The 24,369-nt window shown below is 42.6% G+C and overlaps 1 protein-coding gene across 4 annotated transcripts in view; it reads right to left on the reverse strand.

Moving 5' to 3' along the window:
- The window catches only part of josd1 (Josephin domain containing 1), a 62,807-nt gene that overhangs the window by 7,850 nt on the left and 30,588 nt on the right, over window positions 1-24,369 (reverse strand). For all 4 annotated transcript variants that reach the window (XM_069910036.1, XM_069910037.1, XM_069910035.1 and 1 more), the window contains exons 3-4: window positions 16,498-16,626; window positions 3,320-3,514 (exon numbers count right to left, since the gene is read on the reverse strand). In XM_069910036.1, coding sequence (XP_069766137.1) covers window positions 3,320-3,514; window positions 16,498-16,626 — 324 coding nt within the window. The remainder of the gene's footprint in view (window positions 1-3,319; window positions 3,515-16,497; window positions 16,627-24,369) is intronic.

Genomic DNA, 24,369 nt, shown 5'->3' on the forward strand with positions numbered 1-24,369 from the left:
TGAATGCAGAAAGGTTCCTACCTCACTGCAGTATCTAAAACATTGATCTGAAATGGGAAGGGATTCCGTTTGAAACAGCTGATATAAAATTTTTTGTGTTCCCCTTTTCATTGAACAAGTGTTCCCAAGTTCCTGCATCTCAGTAAGTTCATCGTGGGACCTAAAAGGCCCTTAAAAAAAGATTTTAATTGAAGATAGTAGACGAACATATTATTTTATAAACCATATTTTTTTATTAAGCTGATCAAACGTCATAAATTTCACCTGGTCAAACCAGTCCTCAACACTCCTGATTCCCGCTATGAGACCAGGTGTCCAGGATCCTATTATCTAATGTCAATAGTATTAATTTATTATTAAATAGTGGAGTTTTAGGTGACAATTTCTCTCCTTAATTCCAATTTGCTTGTTTTTATCTAATGTTTTAATAGTGGGGCATCTCCAGATATTAATTTTATATTCTTTTTAAAAACAAAAGTCCTCTGCTTGCTTTTCACCTACCTTATGCAGATCCATTTGTGCCCTGGAAAGCCTATCTACCCCCCTCAATGAGAAAGGCGATAAATTGCCCAGTAATATTTTTTTTTAAATCTGGGAGTTGAAGTCCTCCCATATCATAATCCCATGTTAATTTTTCCATAGAAACTTATGCCCCTTTATCATTCCAAAGGAATTTCCAAACGTATTTATTTAAATCTTGAAAAAAATCTTTGTGATAATGGTATGGGTAATGGTTGAAAAAGATATTGGAGTCTTGGCAACACATTCATTATAATACAGTTAACCCTTCCTACCAAAGTTATTGCCACTTAGGGGTCATTACTGGGTAAAGCACAGATTAGCACTGAATATAGCACCAGTGCACAGGCACATTCTCCCTCTCCCTGCCTTTGGTCCAAGCCCTGGACATCGCTCTATGCCAGGTCGCTACTGTGGACACTGCTGGAAGTATCGCGGGCAAGGTCTGCACTACACTGAAGTTGAGCCGTTAGTACGGCGATAAGTCAGTACTCGCAGAGAGCCGCAACACTGTGGTCAGGGAACCGGGTATGAGTGCGTAAGAGTCCATGTTTGTGAGCAGGTCGACTATACATTTATTGTTGTCGGAGTCTAACTGAAGTTCGAGGTGAATGTCTATATCGTCACTTAAGTGAAATCGTGATCGGGTACCGTTTAACGTTGTCCCCTGTTTATTTCCCACGTGTTAATAAAAGTTACGTGTGATTGTAACACTGTGTCCAGCCTCTCTGTGAACCCACCAAACTGGATACTCTTCCCAACACGACAGCCCTTGCCTACATTTTGCTCATACCTTAACGAAGGGCTCAAGCCCGAAACGTTGGTTCTGTATCTTTACCTTTGCTATATAAAGGACACTGTTTGACCTGCTGAGTTTCTCCAGCATCATGTTTTACAGACTTTTGTGGTTCACAGTGATGCCCAGATAGTGAGGATGACACATACACAGATTTGAATCCCATCTGTCTACATTTACTTGTAGTCAGGTGACTGGTGTTGGAAGTATTTGCAATTGCTAGATATGGAAACATTGGCCCACAATGTCCCAACTCCTTCCAACCAGCAGATAAGCAACTTGCTGCCATTCAGGGAACAGGCTCTCATGTGAAATATGTCACCTTCACAGTGAGCATGAAGCCCTACCCTGGAATGAGTCAGCACTTTCGGAAGAGACGAGGTAACACGAACCAACATGAAACATTAGACTGCCAAGGAAACAGGCCCTTTGGCACATGATGCCTATCCTCAACTAGGGCAGCACAGTTAGCATAGCAGTTAGCACAATGCTTTAGTGACCAAAGTTCAATTCCTGCACTGTCTGTAAGGAGTTTGCCCATTCCCCCCATGTCTGCGTGGGTTTCCTCAGGCTGCTCCAGTTTCTTCCCATCGCTCAAAAATGTACCGGATGTGTTAGTCAATTGGGTGTAATTGGGCTCGTGGGCTAAAAGGGCCTGTAACCATGCTGTATGTCTAAATTTAAAATTTAAATTCAACCACCCACTTGCACTCGTCCACAGATTCTTATTTATCTCCCCCTAGTTCATTCACTTACACACTCGTGACAATTTACAGTGGCCAACTTTAGGATCTGGGAGGAAACCAGAGAACCCAGGGGAAACACACACAAAGTCCACACAGAATACGCATGGACAGGGTTGAACCCAGGCCGCCTGACCCTGAGAGGCAGTGGTTCCACTAGCATTACTGCACCAAGGTGGTGGTGACAGTGTTCACAATGGTATGGGTAATGGTTGAAAAAGATATTGGAGTCTTGGCAACACATTCATTATAATACAGTTAACCCTTCCTACCAAAGTTATTGCCACTTAGGGGTCATTACTGGGTAAAGCACAGATTAGCACTGAATATAGCACCAGTGCACAGGCACATTCTCCCTCTCCCTGCCTTTGGTCCTGGACATCGCTCTATGCCAGGTCGCTACTGTGGACACTGCTGGAAGTATACCTTGCGTATAACATTTGTTACAGAGTTCTGTGTTGTATATTGGCCTATGTGTTGTGTGGTTTTGTGTTGGAAAGTGACAGTTGGTGAAGTGGACTGCTGAGAGAGTGGGAGACGGACTGGGTATGTGCAGAAGGTGATCTAGAAATTTCTGGACTTGGATGACAAACCACCACTGGGTGTGGCTGTGAAGTGGAAAGAGGCCCAAGCAGAGTCATTGTCTGGGAGGCAGTTTAGAAAGTTGGGCATTTTAAAAGGGATGCAGCCAGAAGGATCCAGACCAAGTCATTGTTCCTCTCTCTGCAGCAACACAAGACAACTTCGAATTTTGTGCTCTCTCTCTCTCAAAGATCTTTTGGCTTCAGTTTACCAAACAAACTGAATTTTATTTATGATCTTTGCTTTGGTTGAGATCGAACTTTTGTGAGTCTTGTGTATTTTATGTCTAAGTTTTTCTGTGGGCTGGTTGGAAGTGTAGCTTAGACTTTGATAACGTATGAATTTATTAGTTTTACACTGTTGTAGAAATCTGCATAGTGACCAGTGGGCATTGTTATAAAGGGGGGAGATTTTGAATTAAAGTTTTGAAGGTGAATTTTTTGTTAATAAAGTAATTGTTCATCTTTACCCCTGTGTGATATGCCTTCTTTGTGGTTGCTGGTTTGATCTTGTAACACATTGCACTTTAACACTAAGTTTGTCAATTGTAGAGAGACATTGCCTCTCCCACATCCAATCGCCTTGTTTCTACATACACAAGGGAGATCATTTTATGTTTGATTCCCCCTCCATCCCCTGACTAAACTCATCCCTCACCGTGCAGCACGTTATCACTGACCTGAGTTCATCCTCATTGCCGATCTGATCCGGCAACTTTAGCTTCGAGTCGAGGTTGTAGTAGATTCCTGCGACCTCACGTACACCAATCCAATGCTGCCGTTTGAGGGGAAGTTTCACGGGACCCCAACACAGACTGGAGGGGATGTTCATGATAAAGCCCATCACATTTGAAAGAGCAATAGTATTAACATCCCTGAGAACAAAAAAAAAGAAACAAATTGAGCAATTCAAAGATGCACAAGAAATACCAAGCACCTTGGGATGGTTGACCTTATCTGAGACAGCTTCAAGTAGTAGATATAGTGTTTAGGTAACAGCAATGTTCACTGATAGAGAACCATATCTATCATAAGGAACACACATATGCAACAGGCACATGTAAAAGTACAATCTAATGTGCTTCTAAATTACCCAGAAAGTTTATTTCCCATCTGGGCATAGTTTGCAGTTTTTAACTAGGTGGATTTAACAACTGGCATTAAATGGTGTGAGAGGAACGGAGTTAATTCCTTATACACTTGGTCCATCTCTGGTGACACATCTCTGTCTCCATCTCAGGGGATAAGCTTTCTATAGACTTTTTTTTAAACAAACCTACCAACTCCCACAACTACCTCGATGACAATTCTTCACACCCAGTCCCCACGTGGATTCTATTTCTTTCTCTCAATTCCTCATCTTTGTCGTATCTGCTCCCAAGATGAGATCTTCCAGTCCAGATTATCCTCCTTCTTCCAAACAACATGGCTTCCACTTCACCACCATCAACTCAGCCCTTAACCCTATCTTTTCCATTTCCTGCTCATCTGCCCTGCCCCCCCCACCCCCAGACACAACAAAAACAAGATTCCCCTTGTTCTTATCTATATCCAGCACATTATCCACTGTAATTTCTTTCATTTACAACGTGATCCCACCTCCAGACACATCTTCCCGTCTCCTCCCCTCTCCGTCTTCTGCAGGGACCACTCCCTTCGTGACTCCCTCGTTCACATATCCCTTCCCATTAATTGTCTTCTTGGCATTTTCCCCTGCGGCCAAAGGAAGAGCCACACTTGTGCCCACACCTCCTCCCTCACCACTTCAGAACTTGCGGGAATCATCGACGGCATCCAGTGCTCCCCTTGTGGCCTTCCCTACATAGGAGAGAAGGGTTGTAGATTGGGAGATCACTTCACTGAGCACTTCGCTCTGTCCACATCAGTGACCGGGATCTCCCAGTGGCTGACCATTTCAATTCTGCGCCCCACTCCCCCATTGACAGGTCTGTCCATTGTCACACGTACTGTCAGACCAAGACCACCTGTAAATTAGAGAAGCAACACCTAATTCTCCAATCAGACGGCATTAACATCAACCTCTCCAGTTTCTGATAGACCACTCCCTGTTTCCCTCTGTTCCTGTCTTCCATCCTCTATCTCTCCACCCCATTCCCTCTCCATTCACAGAGCCAAATCCCCCCCATCTGTTTACTGCTGTGCCCTCCCTCCCTTATCCACCAATTACCTCCTGCCTTTGGCACTACCCCTCCCCTCCACTACTTTGTTCAGTTGCTTGCCCACATTTTGCTCATACCTTGTTGAAGGGGTCAAGCCTGAAACATTGATTGTGTGTCTTTACCTTTGTTATATAAAGGACCTGCTGAGTTGTTGGGAATGAGCAAGCTTAGCACCACCAATCAACGTAATTGTCGGGTGCTGTTGAGAATAGGATACTCCATGGACTCGGCAAGCACGAGGGAACTCAAAGGAACTCAGTGTGTGAGGTCATCCCAAGCTAAAAGATGCACGGAGTCCCTGAGGGCAATGCCATAATAAAGGTGATGGGAAAACTACTGAACTGGTGGAACACTGAGCCAGAACAAGAACCCTTCGCTCCAACCTGACCACATGAGGAATGGGTCAGACTGGAAGTCAAGAGGACCAGGAACTGCCCCACCACGTTCAAGATTCCAATGGGACTGTTCCCCTTGTGACCCTGGTTTGCCCATCCATTTCTGAGACCAATGCCCATCTCATTGCATTTACCCATAAATCTGCTGAGACCCAATTCATGCTGTCCCTTCCCAGGCATGTCAGAGCAGGAGTGGGGTGCATAATTGAAATTGTTGACCGCTGGGAGATTCCTGTCCCTGATGCTGACAGAGTGAAGGTGTTTAGCGAAGTGATCTCCCCAGTCTGTGTTCAGTCCTTGACGAAGGTTCAAGCCTGAAACGGTGGTTATGTATCTTTATCTTTGCTACATAAAGGACACTATTTGACCTAAGTTTCTCCAGCGTTGTGTTTTTACTTTAATCACAGTGTCTGCAGACTTTCAAGTTTTCCTCGAATTTAGCAATGGTTGAGTTTTAATTTTAGACCAAGTCAGACTGGCTGTAATGCCAGCACATTACCCAAATGGAAATATAGACACTGTTGTCTCCAGGTAAAGGATGGGCCACATAGGACCAAGATGAGGAGATATATCTTCAGAATGGTCAAGGTCATGGGGTGCTCCGATGCAATGGACACAACGGGAAACATGGAGAATAGTGAGAAAACTAGACAAGATTGACAAAAAATGTTGCCGGGACTCGAGGGCATGAGTTATCGAGAGCAGCTGGGACTGTTTTCCCAGGAGCGAAGAACGAGAGGCAACCTCATCAAGGTACACCAAATCATGAGGGGTAGAGATTAGGTGAACAACATCCACAGACACACTTCCATGGCCATGTTGCCTTCTCTCTTCTTGCATCCGTCACCATCTTGCGCCTCGTGGCTTCCTGCTCCAGTTCCAGGCCACCCAGACTAGACCCCACAAGGATCTCAGTACCTGCACAGCACTGACTGCTGCTCTTGTTTCTCTCGATGAATTCTATCCCGAAACATTAGTTAGGTGTCTTTATCTTTTGTTACCTAAAGGTCACTGTTTGACTTGCTGAGTTTCACCAGCATTGTGTTTTGACGTAGGCAAAGAGCACAGTCTTTCCAAGGGGACAGGATCTGAAACTTAAAGGCATAGATTTAAGGTGGGAGGAGAAAGATTTGAAAGGGCCCTGAGGAGCACCTTATTTCCACAAAAAGGGTGGTAGATATGTTGAACGAGCTGCCCGATAAAATGGCAGAAGGATATGGGCCAAATATTGGCAAATAGGACTAGCTCGGGTACATAATGTGGTCGGCATGGAGGAGTTAGGTCAAAGAGCCTGCTTCCAATGCAGTAAAATTCCACAACTATTCTTCTGCCTATTTCTGGTGCACATAGGTTCTAAATTTTAAATTTAGACATACAGCACGGTAACAGGGCCTATTGGCCCACGAGCCCCTGCTGCCCAATTGCACGCAATTAACCTACACTCCCCCCGCCCCCGCGGTACATCTCAAATGGTGGGAGGAAACCAGAGCCCCCAGGGGAAAGAATGTACCCACCCCTTACAGACAGCGCAGGATTCAAACCCTGGTCCCAATCACCGGTGCTGCAATAGCATTGCACTAACTGTGCCACCTTCTTGACCAGCCACTGGGAAGAGATCCAAGTAGTGAATCAATGGCTTGAGGATAAATTTTAAAAAGGCTCAGTTCCTGGCCTAAACAGAACAGCTAAAACTAAAAATGGCCACTCGGAACCTAGAGGTGAACTGTCCTTGTGGATATGGACCAACTTTCAAAGTGAACAGAATACTGACGCAGAGTGAGCAAGTAGAAACGTACACGTGCATCCTTTCCAGATGAGCCGCACTGTGACTCCTGATGCTGCCACTGACATTTATCTTAATGAGGGCTCCAGGAATTACATCAGCTGCTCGTCTGTATCAGAATTGGAATTTATAGACACACGTTTTGTCAGGCATAAAATCAATCTGCAAGGAAAAAGGCTGAGGGGTCATGCTTCCTTACACGTACACACAATGGCACACGGACACACATACCATATACAAACAAACCGTATACACACACTTGTATATACACACACGTGTAGATTCAGTTACTGTACTTGTAAACATGAACATACGAAGCCCGAGGACCCCAAAACCCAGCAGCAATGGAAATTCACCAAGACAAATGGTTATGTAACAAAAGTTGCTTTTCATTTTCTTCAAGCATAAAAGCAGGATCAAACTTTAACTTATTATTATTAACTTAACCCCCTTCTAATTCTAAGCACACGTGCATGTTCAGAAAAGTTCTTTGATTCACAGTCCAATCTCACTTCTCCAAGTTCACCGGTATCAGACAATTCTACGCACAGAATTTAACATTGATGAATTTTCACCAGGCTCTGGTACTTAAAGGTAAATTTCTCGTTGGTTTCAGAGAGATATTTGTTGCTCATTGGATACACACAAACTGATTCCCTCTGATCAGCCACTTCAGTGTCTTGCTGAAGAAACTTGCCCCATCATGGGTTTTCCAAATGATAACCTCTTCTTCCAGGTCACCACAGAGTTCCTCTTGTTTCCTTTATTTCAGGAGAAACACTCTAGCCAGCCATTTCCTCTTGTAAGGACTACAAAGGTTTTGAACAGGCTGAACTCAGAACTCACAACCCATCTTCAAATGCTGTATTCAACAAGCTGCCAGCTTGCCACGTTGCAGCCTCCAAAAGCCACTGCAGAACTGTAGAACTCTCTCTCTCTCTGCTTGAAAAAACCAGAACATCTCCTCAAGGCTCCAAAACCCAATCCTTGAAAGATTTTATCAGCACTTTGAGCCTGGACTGTTCATTTGCACCTGCTTCTCAAGTTTCTTCCAAAGTAATTTCATTGTCTTTGCAAAGGCATTGATGTCTCAATGTCTCACTTTCAGCAAAGCTCTTGCAGTTTAAATGAGATGGTCTTTTGTGAAGTGTTACTCGGTTTGTGAAGTGACCTACACACTAAAACCCCCACAATCTATCTCTTATATATAATATATACCCCGTAACAATATATACACACACACCATATATGCACACACCGGCACACGCATTCACACACAACATTGCAACATTTTCACTGAACAATTCAATGCACAATAGCCCTTTTCACACTGCCAAACCTCCTAGGAAGTGGGTAAACTTTCTGGGCATGCTGCACTGAGGAGTCTTTCCCACTGATCCATAATTTATCCAGTTCATTGGGAAACTGAGATTTTAAAGTTTCCAGCGGTGATTTTGTGTGGCGTATGGCGCTCTGACAGCCCCGCCAACTGCACAGTTATATTTCACAGCGCGGCTGCCCTTGCTGGTATCAAGTCGAAAAGACTGTTCACACCACCTCAGAGTGATAAACGAGTTAACTTGGCTGGGACAGAGTGATGAACGAGTTAACTCGGCTGGGACAGAGTGATGAACGAGTTAACTCAGCTGGGACAGAGTGATGAACGAGTTAACTCGGCTGAGACAGAGTGATGAACGAGTTAACTCGGCTGGGACAGAGTGATGAACGAGTTAACTCGGCCAGGACAGAGTGAGGAAAGAGTTAACTCAGCCGGGACAGAGTGATGAACGAGTTAACTCAGCCGGGCTCTGACACGGGCCCCCATCAAGAGTCTGAGCCCGGTTGAATTTTACTCCCCTGTCCGGATGGGACTCTTCCCACCGCCAGATTATCTGCTAAGAACTCATTAAATTAGCTGGTTCAACCCACATGAACTTGACTCACTGTTTTTGCAAATAAACAAAGTCCTGATTTTTTTTTTGTGCAGGGAAATTTTACACCGTCATGTCAGCCTCCACATGATGCAAAATTGAAGAAGTCACTTCAAATCAGCTAGACTGGTTCAGGAACAAATTGTGGTTTCATTATTTTAGATATAAAACTACCAATGCCATTAATTGGCGATGGCTTCAAAAAAGAAAGTCTGCAGATACTGGGGTCAAATGTAATACCCAATTATGTTGAAGAAACTCAGCAGGTCGCACAGCATCCACAGGAATACATTATCAGGAATACATTGGTGATAGCTTGTGTTTTCCTGTAATACTATTGAAAGTAATTAGATCCACGGTATGCAATATTTGTGTTTTGCATTTTCTCCCAGGTTTCATGTACCTGTTCTATTTATACATTGCGCCTTCAGGATCAGTTAAGTTACAAGTGCTTAAAGGGGAATTCCCTGAGAATTCCCTGCCAATCAGTGATGCAGTTAAGCACATTTCACGGAATGATATTACAGCACCAGCGACCTGGGTTTAAATCCAGCACTGTCTGTAAGGAGTTTGCACGTGTCTGCATGGGTTTCCTTCAGGTGCTCTGGTTTTCTACCACCCTCCAAAAAAAACATACAGGGTTGTAGATTAATTGGTGTATTTGGGTGACACAGGCTCATGGGCCAGGCCTGTTACCATGTTGTATCTCTAATAATAAAATGATCTGATTTTGCAGTCATACTTCACCCGACGGAACCACACACCACTCCGCAGACTGACAGAGAAATTACCACAACTATATTGGGAGAAATCTAGAGGACTGACAGTACAATGAATACCATATTTGCTGCACTATAGAACGATCCCGAAATTTCACCTTAAAGTTGGGGTCGTCCTGTATGCTGGGTCTAAAATCCAAACCTTGACAATAAAGACTCAACACCGCTGCCATCGTCCCACTGGCTCTGACGCAATTTGCGAAGTATCAGCCTTCCCCTGTGGGGTATCCGCCCAGTCCAACTGCTGTCAGTCCTGTATAGGCTTGAAACAGCCTGTTTCAGGTACTGACAGTGATTTATTTTAAAATATCCAAATAAAATTTAAACCTTTAAATGATCATTTGTTATTAATATTGTGATTTGCTTTTAACAGCATCTACTGGTCAGTGGTAAGTGCCAGATTTGGGGGTCATCTCATATAACGGGTATCACTCAAAATCAACATTTAAGGTGAAATTCTGAGGTCATCCAGTTAGAAGCAGGAGTAACCCAATTAGTGCCTCTATACCCAGTTATTTATTTATAGCATGGTTTATTAGATTGTAATTTGAACTCTACATTTCAATCCACGCCACTACCATTCACCCCTTTCCTTATCAAGAATCTATCTCCCTGTCTTCAAATTATTCAAAGATTCTGCACTGTGCGTTCCACAGATTCATGACACTCAGAAAACAATTCACCTCACCATCTGAAGGAGGCAAGCACTTAATTTTAAAGAGTAGCCCCATGTTTTAGATTCTATCTCAAGAGAAAACATCCTCTCTATATCCACTCTGTCAAGACCTCTCAGAATCTTAAACATTTCAAACAAGTCCCCTCTCTCTTCTGTATATATGTCTAGCTTTTGAATCCTTTCCTCAGAACACAGATTAGAAGGGCCTCAGGGGCCTGTTTCTGTGCTGTAGTATTCTATGGTTCTAACATAATCTTCCCATTTCAGCTATTAGTTGAGTTCACCCATTCTCAACAGGAGCCATACAGCTCCCACTGGGGGCCACAGCACATTTAATGGGAGCTACAGACTGAAATCATAATATTTTTAAATGCTTTTGTTTGTGTAGTTGGTAGGAGAGAAGTATGGAATAAACCAACTAAACGTGACTGCTTCACAGGAAAGGGGAGCAGAGTCCATAGAGACAAGCCAAAGAAAAGGCTAATCTAGTTAACGTTCCATGTACTGCGCCAATGCATTTACATCAGTGATTCTCAACCATTTTTGCCCTTGGGCCCACTTTAATTTTTTTTTAAAACATACGCCCCACCATAAGCGGAAAAAAGTTATATATTCAAAAGAAGTTTTAATTAAATCATTTACTGCAAATGTATTTCAATGCAATTAAATACACTGGAACACACATTTCATATTCAACTACTACTTCAATATGTCAATACTTCAATATGTCAACCATCTCAAACACACATTCAACAATTGTTGTCACTTCAGTGGGAACCTTGCCCTGGATGCTGGCTGCATTTTTTTGATTCAATGGACTAATTTTGCTAGTTTCAACCTTAAATCTTCACGTTTTGCAATTTCCAGTCAGTTTCTCTCAGCTTGTAGCAAATCACTAACAGCACTGAAGCTGCCACATTCTACTAAATAAGATGATGGAAAAGGTATTATTAGTTCCCTTGCTAAAGTAGTTGAGTTTTGGTATTTCTTTTTGATCTCGTTAGACCGCCACATCATGGTTCCTTTCATTTTGAACAGAGATTTCATAAAATCTATAATTGAAGTCAGTGACTTCAATGGTCAACAACGATTAGTTACCTCACACTTATTCAGCCAATAGATTCAGGGCAGTGGCAAATAATGAAGTAATTTTTGATCTATTTTCAAACTTCTCTATCAGTGATTTAAAATATTCCAAATACCCTCAGTTTCTGAATATTATTAAAAGGGTGAAAAACTACAGCATGCTGTTGTGTAGAGGGACTTGGGAGTGCTTGTGCATGAATTGCAAAAAGTTAGGTTGCAGGTGCAGCAGGTTATTAAGAAGGCAAATGGAATGTTGGCCTTCATCGCTAGAGGAATTGAATTCAGGAGTAGGGAGGTAATGTGGCAACGGTATAAGGTACTGGTGAGACCGCACCTGGAGTACTGTGTCCAGTTCTGGTCTCCATATTTGAGGAAGGATATACTGGCTTTGGAGACGGTCCAGAGGAGGTTTACTAGGTTGATCCCTGGGATGAAGGGGTTGACTTATAATGAAAGATTAAATCGTCTAGGATTGTATTCGCTCGAGTTCAGAAGAATGAGAGGAGATCTTATAGAAACATATAGGATTATGAAGGGTATGGATAGGATAGATGTAGGAAGGTTTTTTGAGCTGGCCGGGGAAACTAAAACGAGAGGACACAGTCTCAAGATTCGGGGGAGTAGATTTAGGACAGAGATGAGGAAAAATAGTTTTTCCCAGAGAGTGGTGAATGTTTGGAATTCTCTAACCAGTGAAGTGGTTGAGGCTGCCTCATTAAACATATTTAAAATTCGGTTAGATAAATTTTTACATGATAGAGGAATTAGGGGATATGGGGAGAAAGCAGGTAGGTGGAGTTAGGTCATAAATTAGATCAGCCATGATCGTATTGAATGGCGGAGCAGGCTCGATGGGCCATTTTTGGCCTACTCCTGTTCCTACTTCCTATGTTCCTATGTTTCTATGAGCTTCAAGACGGCCTGCTTTCATTGATTCATTTGTTAAAGTCTGCTGGCATAATAGGTGCACGTTCATTGTGTACAGCGGTTATAAACCCAAACTTTAAGTACTTCACTGAGTATTGACGAACCTTTTGCTTGCTTGGTCTGCTCATTTTTAATATACAACAGTGTGAGCTTCCTGAAACAGATTAATACAACAGCACGAGCTCTCTGAGACAGATTAATCAATATTTTATTATGTCTTAGAATTGAAAAATGTAAAAGCAATGATCGAATCAAAGGATGAATACTGACCCTAAAAAAAACCACGAAAAATATACTAGCGCGATTTCTGACATTTTTTTCCTCGTACAAAGTGCATGAAAACTGCACTTGCCTTGTGCTTTACCTTCTGAAGTCCATATTTCCAATTTTGGCGTCCCCCTCAGACTAGCGCCTGAGGCGGACCACCCTGCCCCCCCCCCCACCGCACCATCAATATGCTAATGCACAATGGATACTGGTCTCACTCACTACTGGACTGAAAAAGTAAAGGGGTATGGATGGAGACATAATTGTTGAGATCATTTGGAATCCTCATCGTCAATGAGATAATTTGGAATGGATGATAATAAGATTGGTCAAAAAAATATATAATTATAATGTTAACAGTTAAAATAAGAGAAACAACAAATGAGCAAAAACGCATGTTATGAAAATAAAAACAAAGTAATTTTACTTGGAAGTTACCACAATTGTGTTGTACTGAGAGTGTTACCAAGTCACATCTTTCACACCGACGTAACGAGTTGATTTTTTCAAACCAATTTTTTAATATTTCCCAAAATATTCCTATGCCTCATTAAAATATTTTCAAATTCCATTGGTGGGGCATACACCCCACCTTGAAAATCTATGATTTACATCCTTCCTTAAATAAAAATCATTGTGTCCTCCTAAGTGTATTCTCCCCAGCCATCTACATGACTTAAGCATTGTTTCCCACTTTATATTCAAATTTCCCAACTACAAATAATCAACTCACATTAACATTTCTAATTACTAGCTGCACCCGCACACTAGGCTTTTGTAAATTGTGTTCTCGGACTCGCAAAACCATCTGCATCTCAGAACACTGCAATTTCTATGGGTCCTCTACCAGCATCACCTACGGCTCCTAGAACGCTTCCACCAGCGTTGTCTCCGCTCCATCCTCAACATCCATTGGAGCGCTTTCATCCCTAACGTCGAAGTACTCGAGATGGCAGAGGTCGACAGCATCGAGTCCACGCTGCTGAAGATCCAGCTGCGCTGGATGGGTCACGTCTCCAGAATGGAGGACCATCGCCTTCCCAAGATCGTGTTATATGGCGAGCTCACCACTGGCCACCGTGACAGAGGTGCACCAAAGAAAAGGTACAAGGACTGCCTAAAGAAATCTCTTGGTGCCTGCCACATTGACCACCGCCAGTGGGCTGATATCGCCTCAAACCGTGCATCTTGGCGCCTCACAGTTTGGCGGGCAGCAACCTCCTTTGAAGAAGACCGCAGAGCCCACCTCACTGACAAAAGGCAAAGGAGGAAAAACCCAACACCCAACCCCAACCAACCAATTTTCCCCTGCAGCCGCTGCAACCGTGTCTGCCTGTCCCGCATCGGACTTGTCAGCCACAAACGAGCCTGCAGCTGACGTGGACTTTTTACCCCCTCCATAAATCTTCGTCCACGAAGCCAAGCCAAAGAAGAAACATAACATTGTCCTTTGTTCCTATCAAAATTTCCCACACTGTTCACTGTCTTCACTCACTCACCTGTTTGAAGCCTCCTTACATCCTCTGTACCATTTACATTAAAACCCCTATGGAGATTGGTAAATGTTGGATAAGTGCATTTTCTGGATGCTCAACACTTCCAAAGCCTATCTAATACACCTGCATTAAAAATAAACTGTTTAAAAGACAACAATACTACTCTGTACTTGCACTGAACAACACTTTTATGAATATACAAACCTTAAAGCTTTTTCCTTTATTTTCAGTCACATTCTTTGAAAACATTTAACCATTGCTGCTTCTGCAGGTTCCTGCCCCTCCACAGAGGCACCTGAAAGTTGAACATAAATCCTCTGACAGGGGCAACTCTTACTAAGCAGGGATAAGGAGACACTTTAAGAGAGTCACCCCAACAGTGAGCGGCATCAACCAGCTCTTCATCCTGGGTGATGCCATTGCTGTCTCACACAACTTTATTTAAACAGGTGCTACAAGCAAAGCCTGACCAAAGCAATGGCTGAATATAGGCTCCCATCTTCACCAAAGGTTTATGCGTTACTTCAGAGAACATTTTACAATTTTATGTATTTTTAACCTATTATTTTTTCTTATTTATATTATTTTTTATTTATTTGCCTCTGTTTTTTTTGTCAGTTGATTGAGGCAGCCAGTTGATTGAAAATCTTTATGATTCAAACTTACCAAGGTTTCACTGTATTTCATCTACTTTTGTGATTCAAAATAGCAGACATTCCTTAGGACTCTTCATTCGTTATTTATACAAATTACAAAAAGCGTTGATATCCATGTGGCACATTGCCTGCTACATCAGAAAAAGACCCATTTCTACCCACTCTCTCCTGTTTGCCAACCTAACTTATCTACAACAAAATGTGACTGACTATATATGAGCTTTTACTGCCTGCATCAATGTTTGAAGTGGCACCTTATCAAATGTTGAAATCTTTATTCTCAATGCATTATTTCTTCGAAAAAAACAACCAATAAAGCGCGAATGTTATTTCACTTTCACTAAATTTGCTCCATTACTTTGAATTTGTCAAAGTGCCCCATTTTAATGACAGATGTGAAGCTGACTGGCCTATAGTATCCTGATTTCTGTGTTTCTCCATTGTTGAATAGAAAGTTATAATTTCTCCCCGCTTCACCCCCCCCCCCCAGATTTAATTGAGGGTTAAGTTTTTTTTTACATTTTTCTTTATACACAGAGTTGTGGGTGCACAGAAGGCCAAAAGGCCTGTTCTGTACTGTAATGTTCTATGAAATTTTTATAATCCTTCCAAACTTCTGACATCATCAATCTGTTTTGATGCTATCTTTAAAAAGTTAACCACAGACAATGGCAAAGAACCATTTCCCACAATGGCTTTTCTACTTCATTTTTAACTTCCTCCTGTTTTCCTCAATTAAATCTGTTTGTGTGATCATCTCTTCCCTTCATCCTTGTTTGCTTGTCAAGCTCCCCTAAAATTCATCTAATATTTTATTACTGATCTGAGTACAAATTCTATATCTCGTGAACAGTACCAAAGTAAATAGATTCTGTTTGTTGTCAATCCTGCTCCCACTTTAGCTTGCTGCATCACACAGTGTTGGCACTATTCAGCTTTGTTTTAAAGAGAATTTCCAAAGAATCATCCTTTCTCATTTACAAGACAAAAAGTATTTTAACAGTGAGGAATGATTTCTTGGATATTAAAATTGCTTCCCATTTTGAAGAATAATGATTGATATTTTTCATATTTTTGGGATATCCAAAGTATTTTTTTTTACCACCAATGGATTATTTATGAAAATTATAATTGCTGTCTCAGTTAAAAGAACCACCTAACTCACACTCCGCAAAGTTCCACAAAAGGCAGTGATGTATGCTGGATAAACAATCTTAATGATGTCAGTGGGAGTTATACACGTTAGCAGAACCAAACCTCGACTCATTCGATGATTAGAAGTACACAAGGTATAAGATTGTGAGGAATGCAGTCTGACCTCTTATACTGATATAGTCTATAAGATTATCACAATTTTTGTACTTCAACTCCATTTCATTGTTGCAATCATCTGGTCTGTGCCAAACTATTATTCTTCCTAGAACCTGCACCTGGACAGTAGCCCTTCATATCCCTCCCACCCATGTCCTGATCCAGAATTTTTATTAAAAGTCAAATAATAAATGTAACAATCTCAGTGCAGAATACATGTTGCTTGAAATTCCATGTGTAGATTTCCTTCAATCCGCAACTCTCAGCAAAGAAATTTCTTCTCAGAGAGACTGCACTTCTGACTGAGGACTTCCCTGAGGTGTGAGTTGATCATGTTCAAATTGAGCTGAAGTCTTTTGCATTGTCCCTACCTTCGCTTGTCCCACCAGACAGCTTCGTATCCTTTAGTTTGAAGAGCGGCCATGATCACATTGACGTCGTAGTTTCCTGTTCCCAGCATGCTCTTCTTGTGCGGCGTTACCATGGTATTTGGGGACAACCTGTCAGACAAAAGTAGAGTTATCCATTGAAGCAGCATGAAAATAAATACCTACACTTCTATAGTGTCTTTCTTGTTCCCAAAGGGTTTTACAGACAATTAAATACTTTCAAGTATGGCCATCACAACAATCACACAAAATAAACCAGCAAACTTTCACAAATGCCAAAGTGATAATATCCAGATAAATTGCTTTCAAAAAAGCAAATTAAAATGGAAAATATATGAAGATATTGAGCAGCAGTTTAGTGTCATGGTTAGTGCAATGCTATTAGTGTCAGCGAATTGGGTTCGAATCCAGCACTGTCTGTAAGGAGTTTGTATGTTCTCGCTGTATCTGTGAGTGTTTTCCTCACGTGCTCTGGTTTCCTCCCACCCTTCAAAGCATACGGGGTTTTTAGGTTCATTTGGGTGTAATTGAGTGGCATGGATTTAAAAGGCTGGAATCGGCTTCAACCGCGCTGAGAATAAAATTTAAATAATGACCCCATGAGACCAGTGTGGACTCCATTGTGAAACAGTACCATACTATCCTTCTCACTTCCACCAAAAAGAGCAGGATACTTCTGAAGATAGTTTCTCCAACAGTGCAGAACTCCCTCTGTACTCACTGAAGAGATAGCCTGGAACATCATGCTCAAGTCTCTAGAATTGGACTTAAAACTCTGAAACTGAATAAGGCAGCAAATTATCCCCAGAATAAAGTTGTACAAGAAAGTCTGTAGACACTATGATTGTAGATTAATACACAAAAGCATTGGAGAAACTCAGCAAGTCACGCAATGTTCTTTATGGCAATGATACATAACCAATGTTTCAGGCCTGAGGCCTTCATCAAGGCATGAGCAACAGAAGGTATCTGAATAAAAAGTGGGGGAAGGGCACAGTTCCCTCTAAGCCAAGCGTGCATACACACTTTGCAACCAGCGCTCGAAGGAAATTAATGTGTGCACAAAAGGTTAGTTACCCAAAATAAAATAAAATCTTAACTAAAGGTTACTTTGAAATATATTAAAACATGCCAATACAGTTTGATTAGCCAAGAGAGGCAAGCTGTGCCAAAATTATTTTGAAACTATTTAATTTAACATTTTTGCACACGCATTCAGTGTGCACATACCTTTGTCATGGGAAAAAAAGTTTGCGCAAGATTTTTGCACACAATGACTACTAAAAATTAGAAGGAATATTGGGGATGGGGTATGGGGAGGAGCACATGCCCATGGGCAAGAGGTCATAGGTGGACATGGATGGGAGGGCAGAAGAGAAATAAAAGTTGAGAAGTGATGGGGAGGAGAGGGAAGGGATGGGGAACTGGAGGTAACGAGACAGAGGGATGGGGAAAGAGAAAGAGAGGCCCAATGAAAACCAGATGTCGATGTTAACGCCTTCTGATTGGAGAGAGCCCAGACGGAATATTGAGTGTTGTTCCTCCATTTTGTGGGTGGTCTTGGCTTGGCAGTGCATGAAGCCATGGACAGACATGTTGGCCTGGGAGTCGGACGCAGAATTAAAATGGTTCCCCGTTATTGCAAGGTGTTCAACAAAATGATCCCCATAATTAATTGGGATGGCGAAAATTCTTGGCAGGCTTTCTGGACTTTAGTATGGTGGTGATCTCATTAAAAGGTTAGAAGGTATGTAGATAGAACATAGAACAGGTCCATCGGCCCATGATGCCTGCACCAATCATTACAAGTTAAATCTCTGCTACTTGCATAGGATACATATCTATTTCTTGTATGTTCATGCATTTTTCAAGAAACCTCAAACTTCCTAACTGCTTCCAGTACTTCTGGCTAAACATTGATAAACATTCTCAACTCCTGATTTGGAATACGAGGGTTAAACACACAGTACCATCAACTATCTCCAGCATGCAGAACACACTAACAGTAAATTAATTACAACCAACAAGTATCAAATGAAGTAAAACATGAAAATCTGTAGACACTGTAGTAAAAATACACAATGCTGGAGAAACTCAGGCACCCACCACTCTGTGGTTAAAAAAACCTTGCCCGCACACATCTCCCCTAAATCACATATATTCTCTAAACTGAGATTTTTACCGGGGGTGGGGGGGAGGAGGAGGAAGATTCTGATTGCATACCAAGAGGTTAACTGGAAGATTTAGATGTTACACTAAAGTTTTATCTATTGAAGACATCCACAGGAGAAATTTCTTCACTCAGGATGTTGTAAATCTTTGGAATTTTCTACCCCAAAGAGTCTTGGATGTTCAGTCACTAAATACATTCAAGGTCCTGACTGATGGATTTTAAGGGATTTGGGAGGAAAGTGGAGGAGGTACAGCCACAATATTCTCAAGTAGTGAAGTTACCTTGAATGGATAAAATGCACCATTTCAATTTTGTTTCAATGGGCATTGAAGCATAAATAGATACTGAGCCCACAATACCCCAACTTTATCTTTTAGAAATACTAATGCATCACTGAATTAATCGTGGTTCATGTTCAAGCTGTTCAATGCATCACTCTTGTCCTACCATTCTTTTTTTTTTTCTCTTTGGCTTGGCTTCACGGACGAAGATTTATGGAGGGGGTAAAAGTCCACGTCAGCTGCAGGCTCGTTTGTGGCTGACAAGTCCGATGCGGGACAGGCAGACACGGTTGCAGCGGCTGCAGGGGAAAATTGGTTGGTTGGGGTTGGGTGTTGGGTTTTTCCTCCTTTGCCTTTTGTCAGTGAGGTGGGCTCTGCGGTCTTCTTCAAAGGAGATTGCTGCCCGCCAAACTGTGAGGCGCCAAGATGCACGGTTTGAGGCGATATCAGCCCACTGGCGGTGGTCAATGTGGCAGGCACCAAGAGATTTCTTTAGGCAGTCCTTGTACCTTTTCTTTGGTGCACCTCTGTCACGGTGGCCAGTGGAGAGCTCGCCATATAACACGATCTTAGGAAGGCGATGGTCCTCCATTCTGGAGACGTGACCCATCCAGCGCAGCTGGATCTTCAGCAGCGTGGACTCGATGCTGTCGACTTCTGCCATCTCGAGTACTTCGACGTTAGGGATGAAAGCGCTCCAATGGATGTTGAGGATGGAGCGGAGACAACGCTGGTGGAAGTGTTCTAGGAGCCGTAGGTGATGCCGGTAGAGGACCCATGATTCGGAGCCGAACAGGAGTGTGGGTATGACAACGGCTCTGTATACGCTTATCTTTGTGAGGTTTTTCAGTTGGTTGTTTTTCCAGACTCTTTTGTGTAGTCTTCCAAAGGCACTATTTGCCTTGGCGAGTCTGTTGTCTATCTCATTGTCGATCCTTGCATCTGATGAAATGGTGCAGCCGAGATAGGTAAACTGGTTGACCGTTTTGTGTGTCCTACCATTACCAATAAGAGAAAGAACCCACAAGGAATCTCACCCAAAGCCTTGTACAAATCAAATGTTCCTTGTAGACACAAACCAGTGTCCAAGGGCATATTTTAAAATGTCACTTACAGTGAATAGCATTTTATGGCCAAAAGAAAGATCCCTCCCAGGACATTAACGTTCTTCTAGTATCAGCTAACTGTGCAGTTGAGCAAAAACAGCTGGCTTCTTATTTTCTAGTTTTCTGTTGAAAATTCAAGTGGCAATTATTTGAGTCTGTACTTGTATTTATCAAGTGACAACATTGCATCAGCTATGTGTGTTCACAATTGTTTGAAGGAGCACTCTAGTTCCATGCTTATTGCATGGGACATAAGAACATAAGAAACAGGGGCAGGAGTCGGCCATCCAGCTGGTCGAGCCTGCTCCGCCATTCAATGGCATCATGGCTGATCTGCTCATAGGATCATCTCCACCTTCCTGCCTTTTCCCCATATCTCTTAATTCCCCGAGTATGTAAAAATCAATCCAATCTTGTCTTAAATATATTTACAGATATAGCCACCACTTCTTCAATGGACAGCAAATTCCACAGATTCACCATTGTTGTGTTCAAGAATAAATTTGATGGGTTCAAAGATGGACACATATTTATTTACACACAAGGGAATTCACAAAAGGACACACTCTCACACAGACCAACATACACAGCACACAGGCACAGTATATCGAGAAACAAGGGTTTAACTTCTTCAGCACTCATCACCCACGGGCATGGTATATTGTGTAACTAATGAGTATAGTGTCGCTACTGCTCGAGATCTGAGATAGGCCCATTGAGTCAGTCTTCCGGAGCTGCCTGTGGCTTGCAGCCTGGAGTTCAGCAATGGTCACAATTAACGAACACACACACAGCAATAATGTACAAATAACTACACATCGGTGCAAATAAATCATTGATAAACATTCTCAACTCCTGATTTGGAATACGAGGGTTAAACACACAGTACCATCAACTATCTCCAGCATGCAGAACACACTAACAGTAAATTAATTACAACCAACAAGTATCAAATGAAGTAAAACATGAAAATCTGTAGACACTGTAGTAAAAATACACAATGCTGGAGAAACTCAGCAGGTCAAACAGTGTCTTTTATATAGCGAAGTTAGAATTTATAACCAACGTTTCGGGCTTAAGCCCTTCAAGGTATGGAAAAATGTCAGCAGGCCTCCCATGCAAATGAGTAAGGGGGGGGGGGGGGGAGGGTGGGGAGAACACACCTTATCTCCAGCATTGCTCATGACTTGGGATCTGGGGCTCGATTTTTTCAATGCAAGACCTGTCAACATGACCTGCAAGGATCAATCGTGCATCAGCTATGGGTTGATCTAACCCATGATTGGTAGGTGAGGTGACTTCTGACAACTCCAGCCAGAGAGGTCACATGACTCTCTGCGTTCCACGTTCACACCAGATTCCAGAGAGGCCGGTAGGTGGTATAAAGGATGGGGATGTCAGCATGGATATTAGAAACTTAACTGATTGATGCACCAATAATAACCTTGCACCAATAATAACCTAGCACTCAATGTCACCAAAACTAAGGATTGTTGACCTCAGGAAAGGAAAGCCAAGGGTATACAATCCAGTGATCATTGGGGGATCAGAGGTGGGGGTTCTTGGGAGTCACTACCTCAGAGGACCTTTCCTGGACCCAACTCACCAATGGCATCGTGAAGAAAGGCAAATTTATACAGAGGTGTGCTGGAAAGTGCACTGACCAGCTGCATCACAGTCTGGTGTGGGGACACCAATATCCCAAAGAGTAAAGACCTCCAAAAGATAGTGGATACAGCCCAAGACATTACAGCAAAACCAGGGAACGCTGCCGTCGGAGAACAGCAGCAATCATCAAGGACCCACACCACCAGCACACGCTCTGTTCTCGCTGCTGCCATCAGGAAAGAGGTGTCGGTGCCACAAGACTCATACCACCAGGTTCAGGAACAGCTGCTCCCCTCCACCATCAGCCTCCTCAACAACAAACTCAATCATGGACTCATTTAAAGATTCTTATTTGTGCACTTTATTGATTTTCTTTGCTCTCCTTGTATTCCAGTTTGTTAGCATTTGTTAACTGTTTACAGTTCTTTTATTTGTTTAAGTGTTCACGTTGTGCAGAGTTTATTTTTTGCACTACCAATTAGTGGTAATTCTGCCACACCCTCAGGACAAAGGAATCTTAGGGTTGTATGTGATATCATGGAGGTACTCGACAATCACAGTATCCTCACAATCCACACTCCCATCAGGTTCCAGGAAGAAAGGCCACATGACCCTCACAATCCACACTCTCATCAGGTTCCAGGAGGAAAGGCCACATGACCCTCACAATCCACACTACATTACCCTACTCTGGGAAAAGCAGTACCTCATCTACTACCCTGAATGTAATCCAGAGGGATGGATTCATGCTTTGCAAACCTCAGGGCAGCCCAAATATATTAGGGCAAATTAAATACTTCTACAAATGAGATCACAATTGGAAAGAACCAAACCAGTGGACCATTTGCAGACAACAATCCCATGACTTGTATTGAGGTCATGTTGATTAACCAATAAACATTGGTTATGGCACAGGAGAACTTCCTTGCTCTTTAAAAGAGTTTGTGGGAATCCAGAAACAGTGATAGGGGCCACAGTTTATAATCATTTCTGTCAATACATCACACTTCTGCCTCCTGAAAAAAGACTAACATTTCCTAAACTTCATTAAGGCCTAAAGTTATTCAAGTTCTGCTGAGGAAATGTAAGGAACTATGTTAATACATATGTTGTGGTATTCACCTACAAATTATTCCACCCCCCAAAACAAATACAGATACACAATCCTTTATCTGGAACTCTTGGGGGACAATGTGTTCCGAATTTCAGATTTTTCTGGATTTCAGAACAAAAGCTAGCTGCTCCAGATTTAAGCCCACCCGAATTGTGCTGCCGTATCCACCCCCTTCCAGTCACGCTGGCGTCTCGCTCCCTCCTCGCCCACCAGAGTTGTGCTACCGTCTCTGTCCCTCCTCGCCCACCTTAGTCGCTCTGTGTCTCTCTCTCTCTCTCTCCTCCCCTCTGAGTCACGCTGCCTTCTCTCACCTAGTCGCGCTCCCGACTCTCTCTCTCCCTCTGCTGCACCAGCACCAGGAAAAAAATGCCAGCTTTTGGAACTTTCCGGATTTTAGATGTCTGGATTGTGTACCTGTAGAGCCATTGCTCTTTGAAAATTAGTTTCAGATATGTACTGTATATTGCATTGGTAATGCATAATAGGAATTGAAGCAGATTCAGTTGGGAGAAACTGTTTCCAGTAAAGGAGCATCAGAAGATGCAACTTAAAGTACAGTAAAACCCCTGGTATCTGACACCAATGGGGATTGGTAGATGCCAGGTAAGTGTATTTTCCGGTTGCTTAAGGCTTACTGTAACAATGCCTAACTATGGTAATACAACTGCATTAGGAATAAACAGTTTAAAAGACAAAAATACTAGACTGTTCTTACATTGAACAAACATCACTTGCATGAATACATAAACCTTAAAGTATTTTATTTTCAGTCACATTCTTTGAAAACATTTAACCGTCACTGCATCTGCAAGTTCCCCCTCCACGGTGCCGCCCAAAAGGCGAACAACACATTACAGATAATTAATCCAACCCCCTCCCCCCACCTCAAGTTTACAGATAAAGGCTCTGACCAGGGTGACTCTTACTAAGCAGGGATAAGGAGACACTTTAAGAGAGTCATCCCAACTGTGAATGGCATCAACCAGCTCTTCATCCTGGGCGACGCCATTGGTGTTTCACACAACTTTATTCAAACAGCTGCTATGACCAGGCATTGCAAAAGATTTGTTCCCATTTTCACAAAAGATTCAAGTGTTATTTCAGAGAACATTCACTTTCACTATTTTGGAGACGGAGGTCTTCACAGACATCCTCAACACCGCACTGCAGCAGACTGCAAGGTTCAGGACAGCCATCATCATCCCGGTACCCACGAGGGCAATAATAACAGGCCTCGATGACCACCGCCCTGTGGTACTCACCTTCACCATATGAAATGCTTCAGCGTTTGGTGATTGAACGCATCAGAATGCCACCTTCCAAAGATGCTGGTCCCATTTCAATTTACCCACAGAAGAAATCATTCCACAGAAAATACTATAGCCTTGTCGCTTCACTTGGGTCCTGGTCCACTGGTGAATGATGCCTCACAAGCCAGGCTGCTGTTCATTGACTTCAGCTCAGCCTTTAATTTAATCATTCCCCAGAGGCTGGTGGAGACTATGACCTCGCTGGGACTCAACACCCTTCTCTGTAATTGGATTCTGGACTTCCTAACAGAATATCAAACAT

Source organism: Narcine bancroftii, chromosome 13 (assembly GCF_036971445.1).
Source record: "Narcine bancroftii isolate sNarBan1 chromosome 13, sNarBan1.hap1, whole genome shotgun sequence".
In the NCBI taxonomy this organism is placed as follows: Eukaryota; Metazoa; Chordata; class Chondrichthyes; order Torpediniformes; family Narcinidae; genus Narcine; species Narcine bancroftii.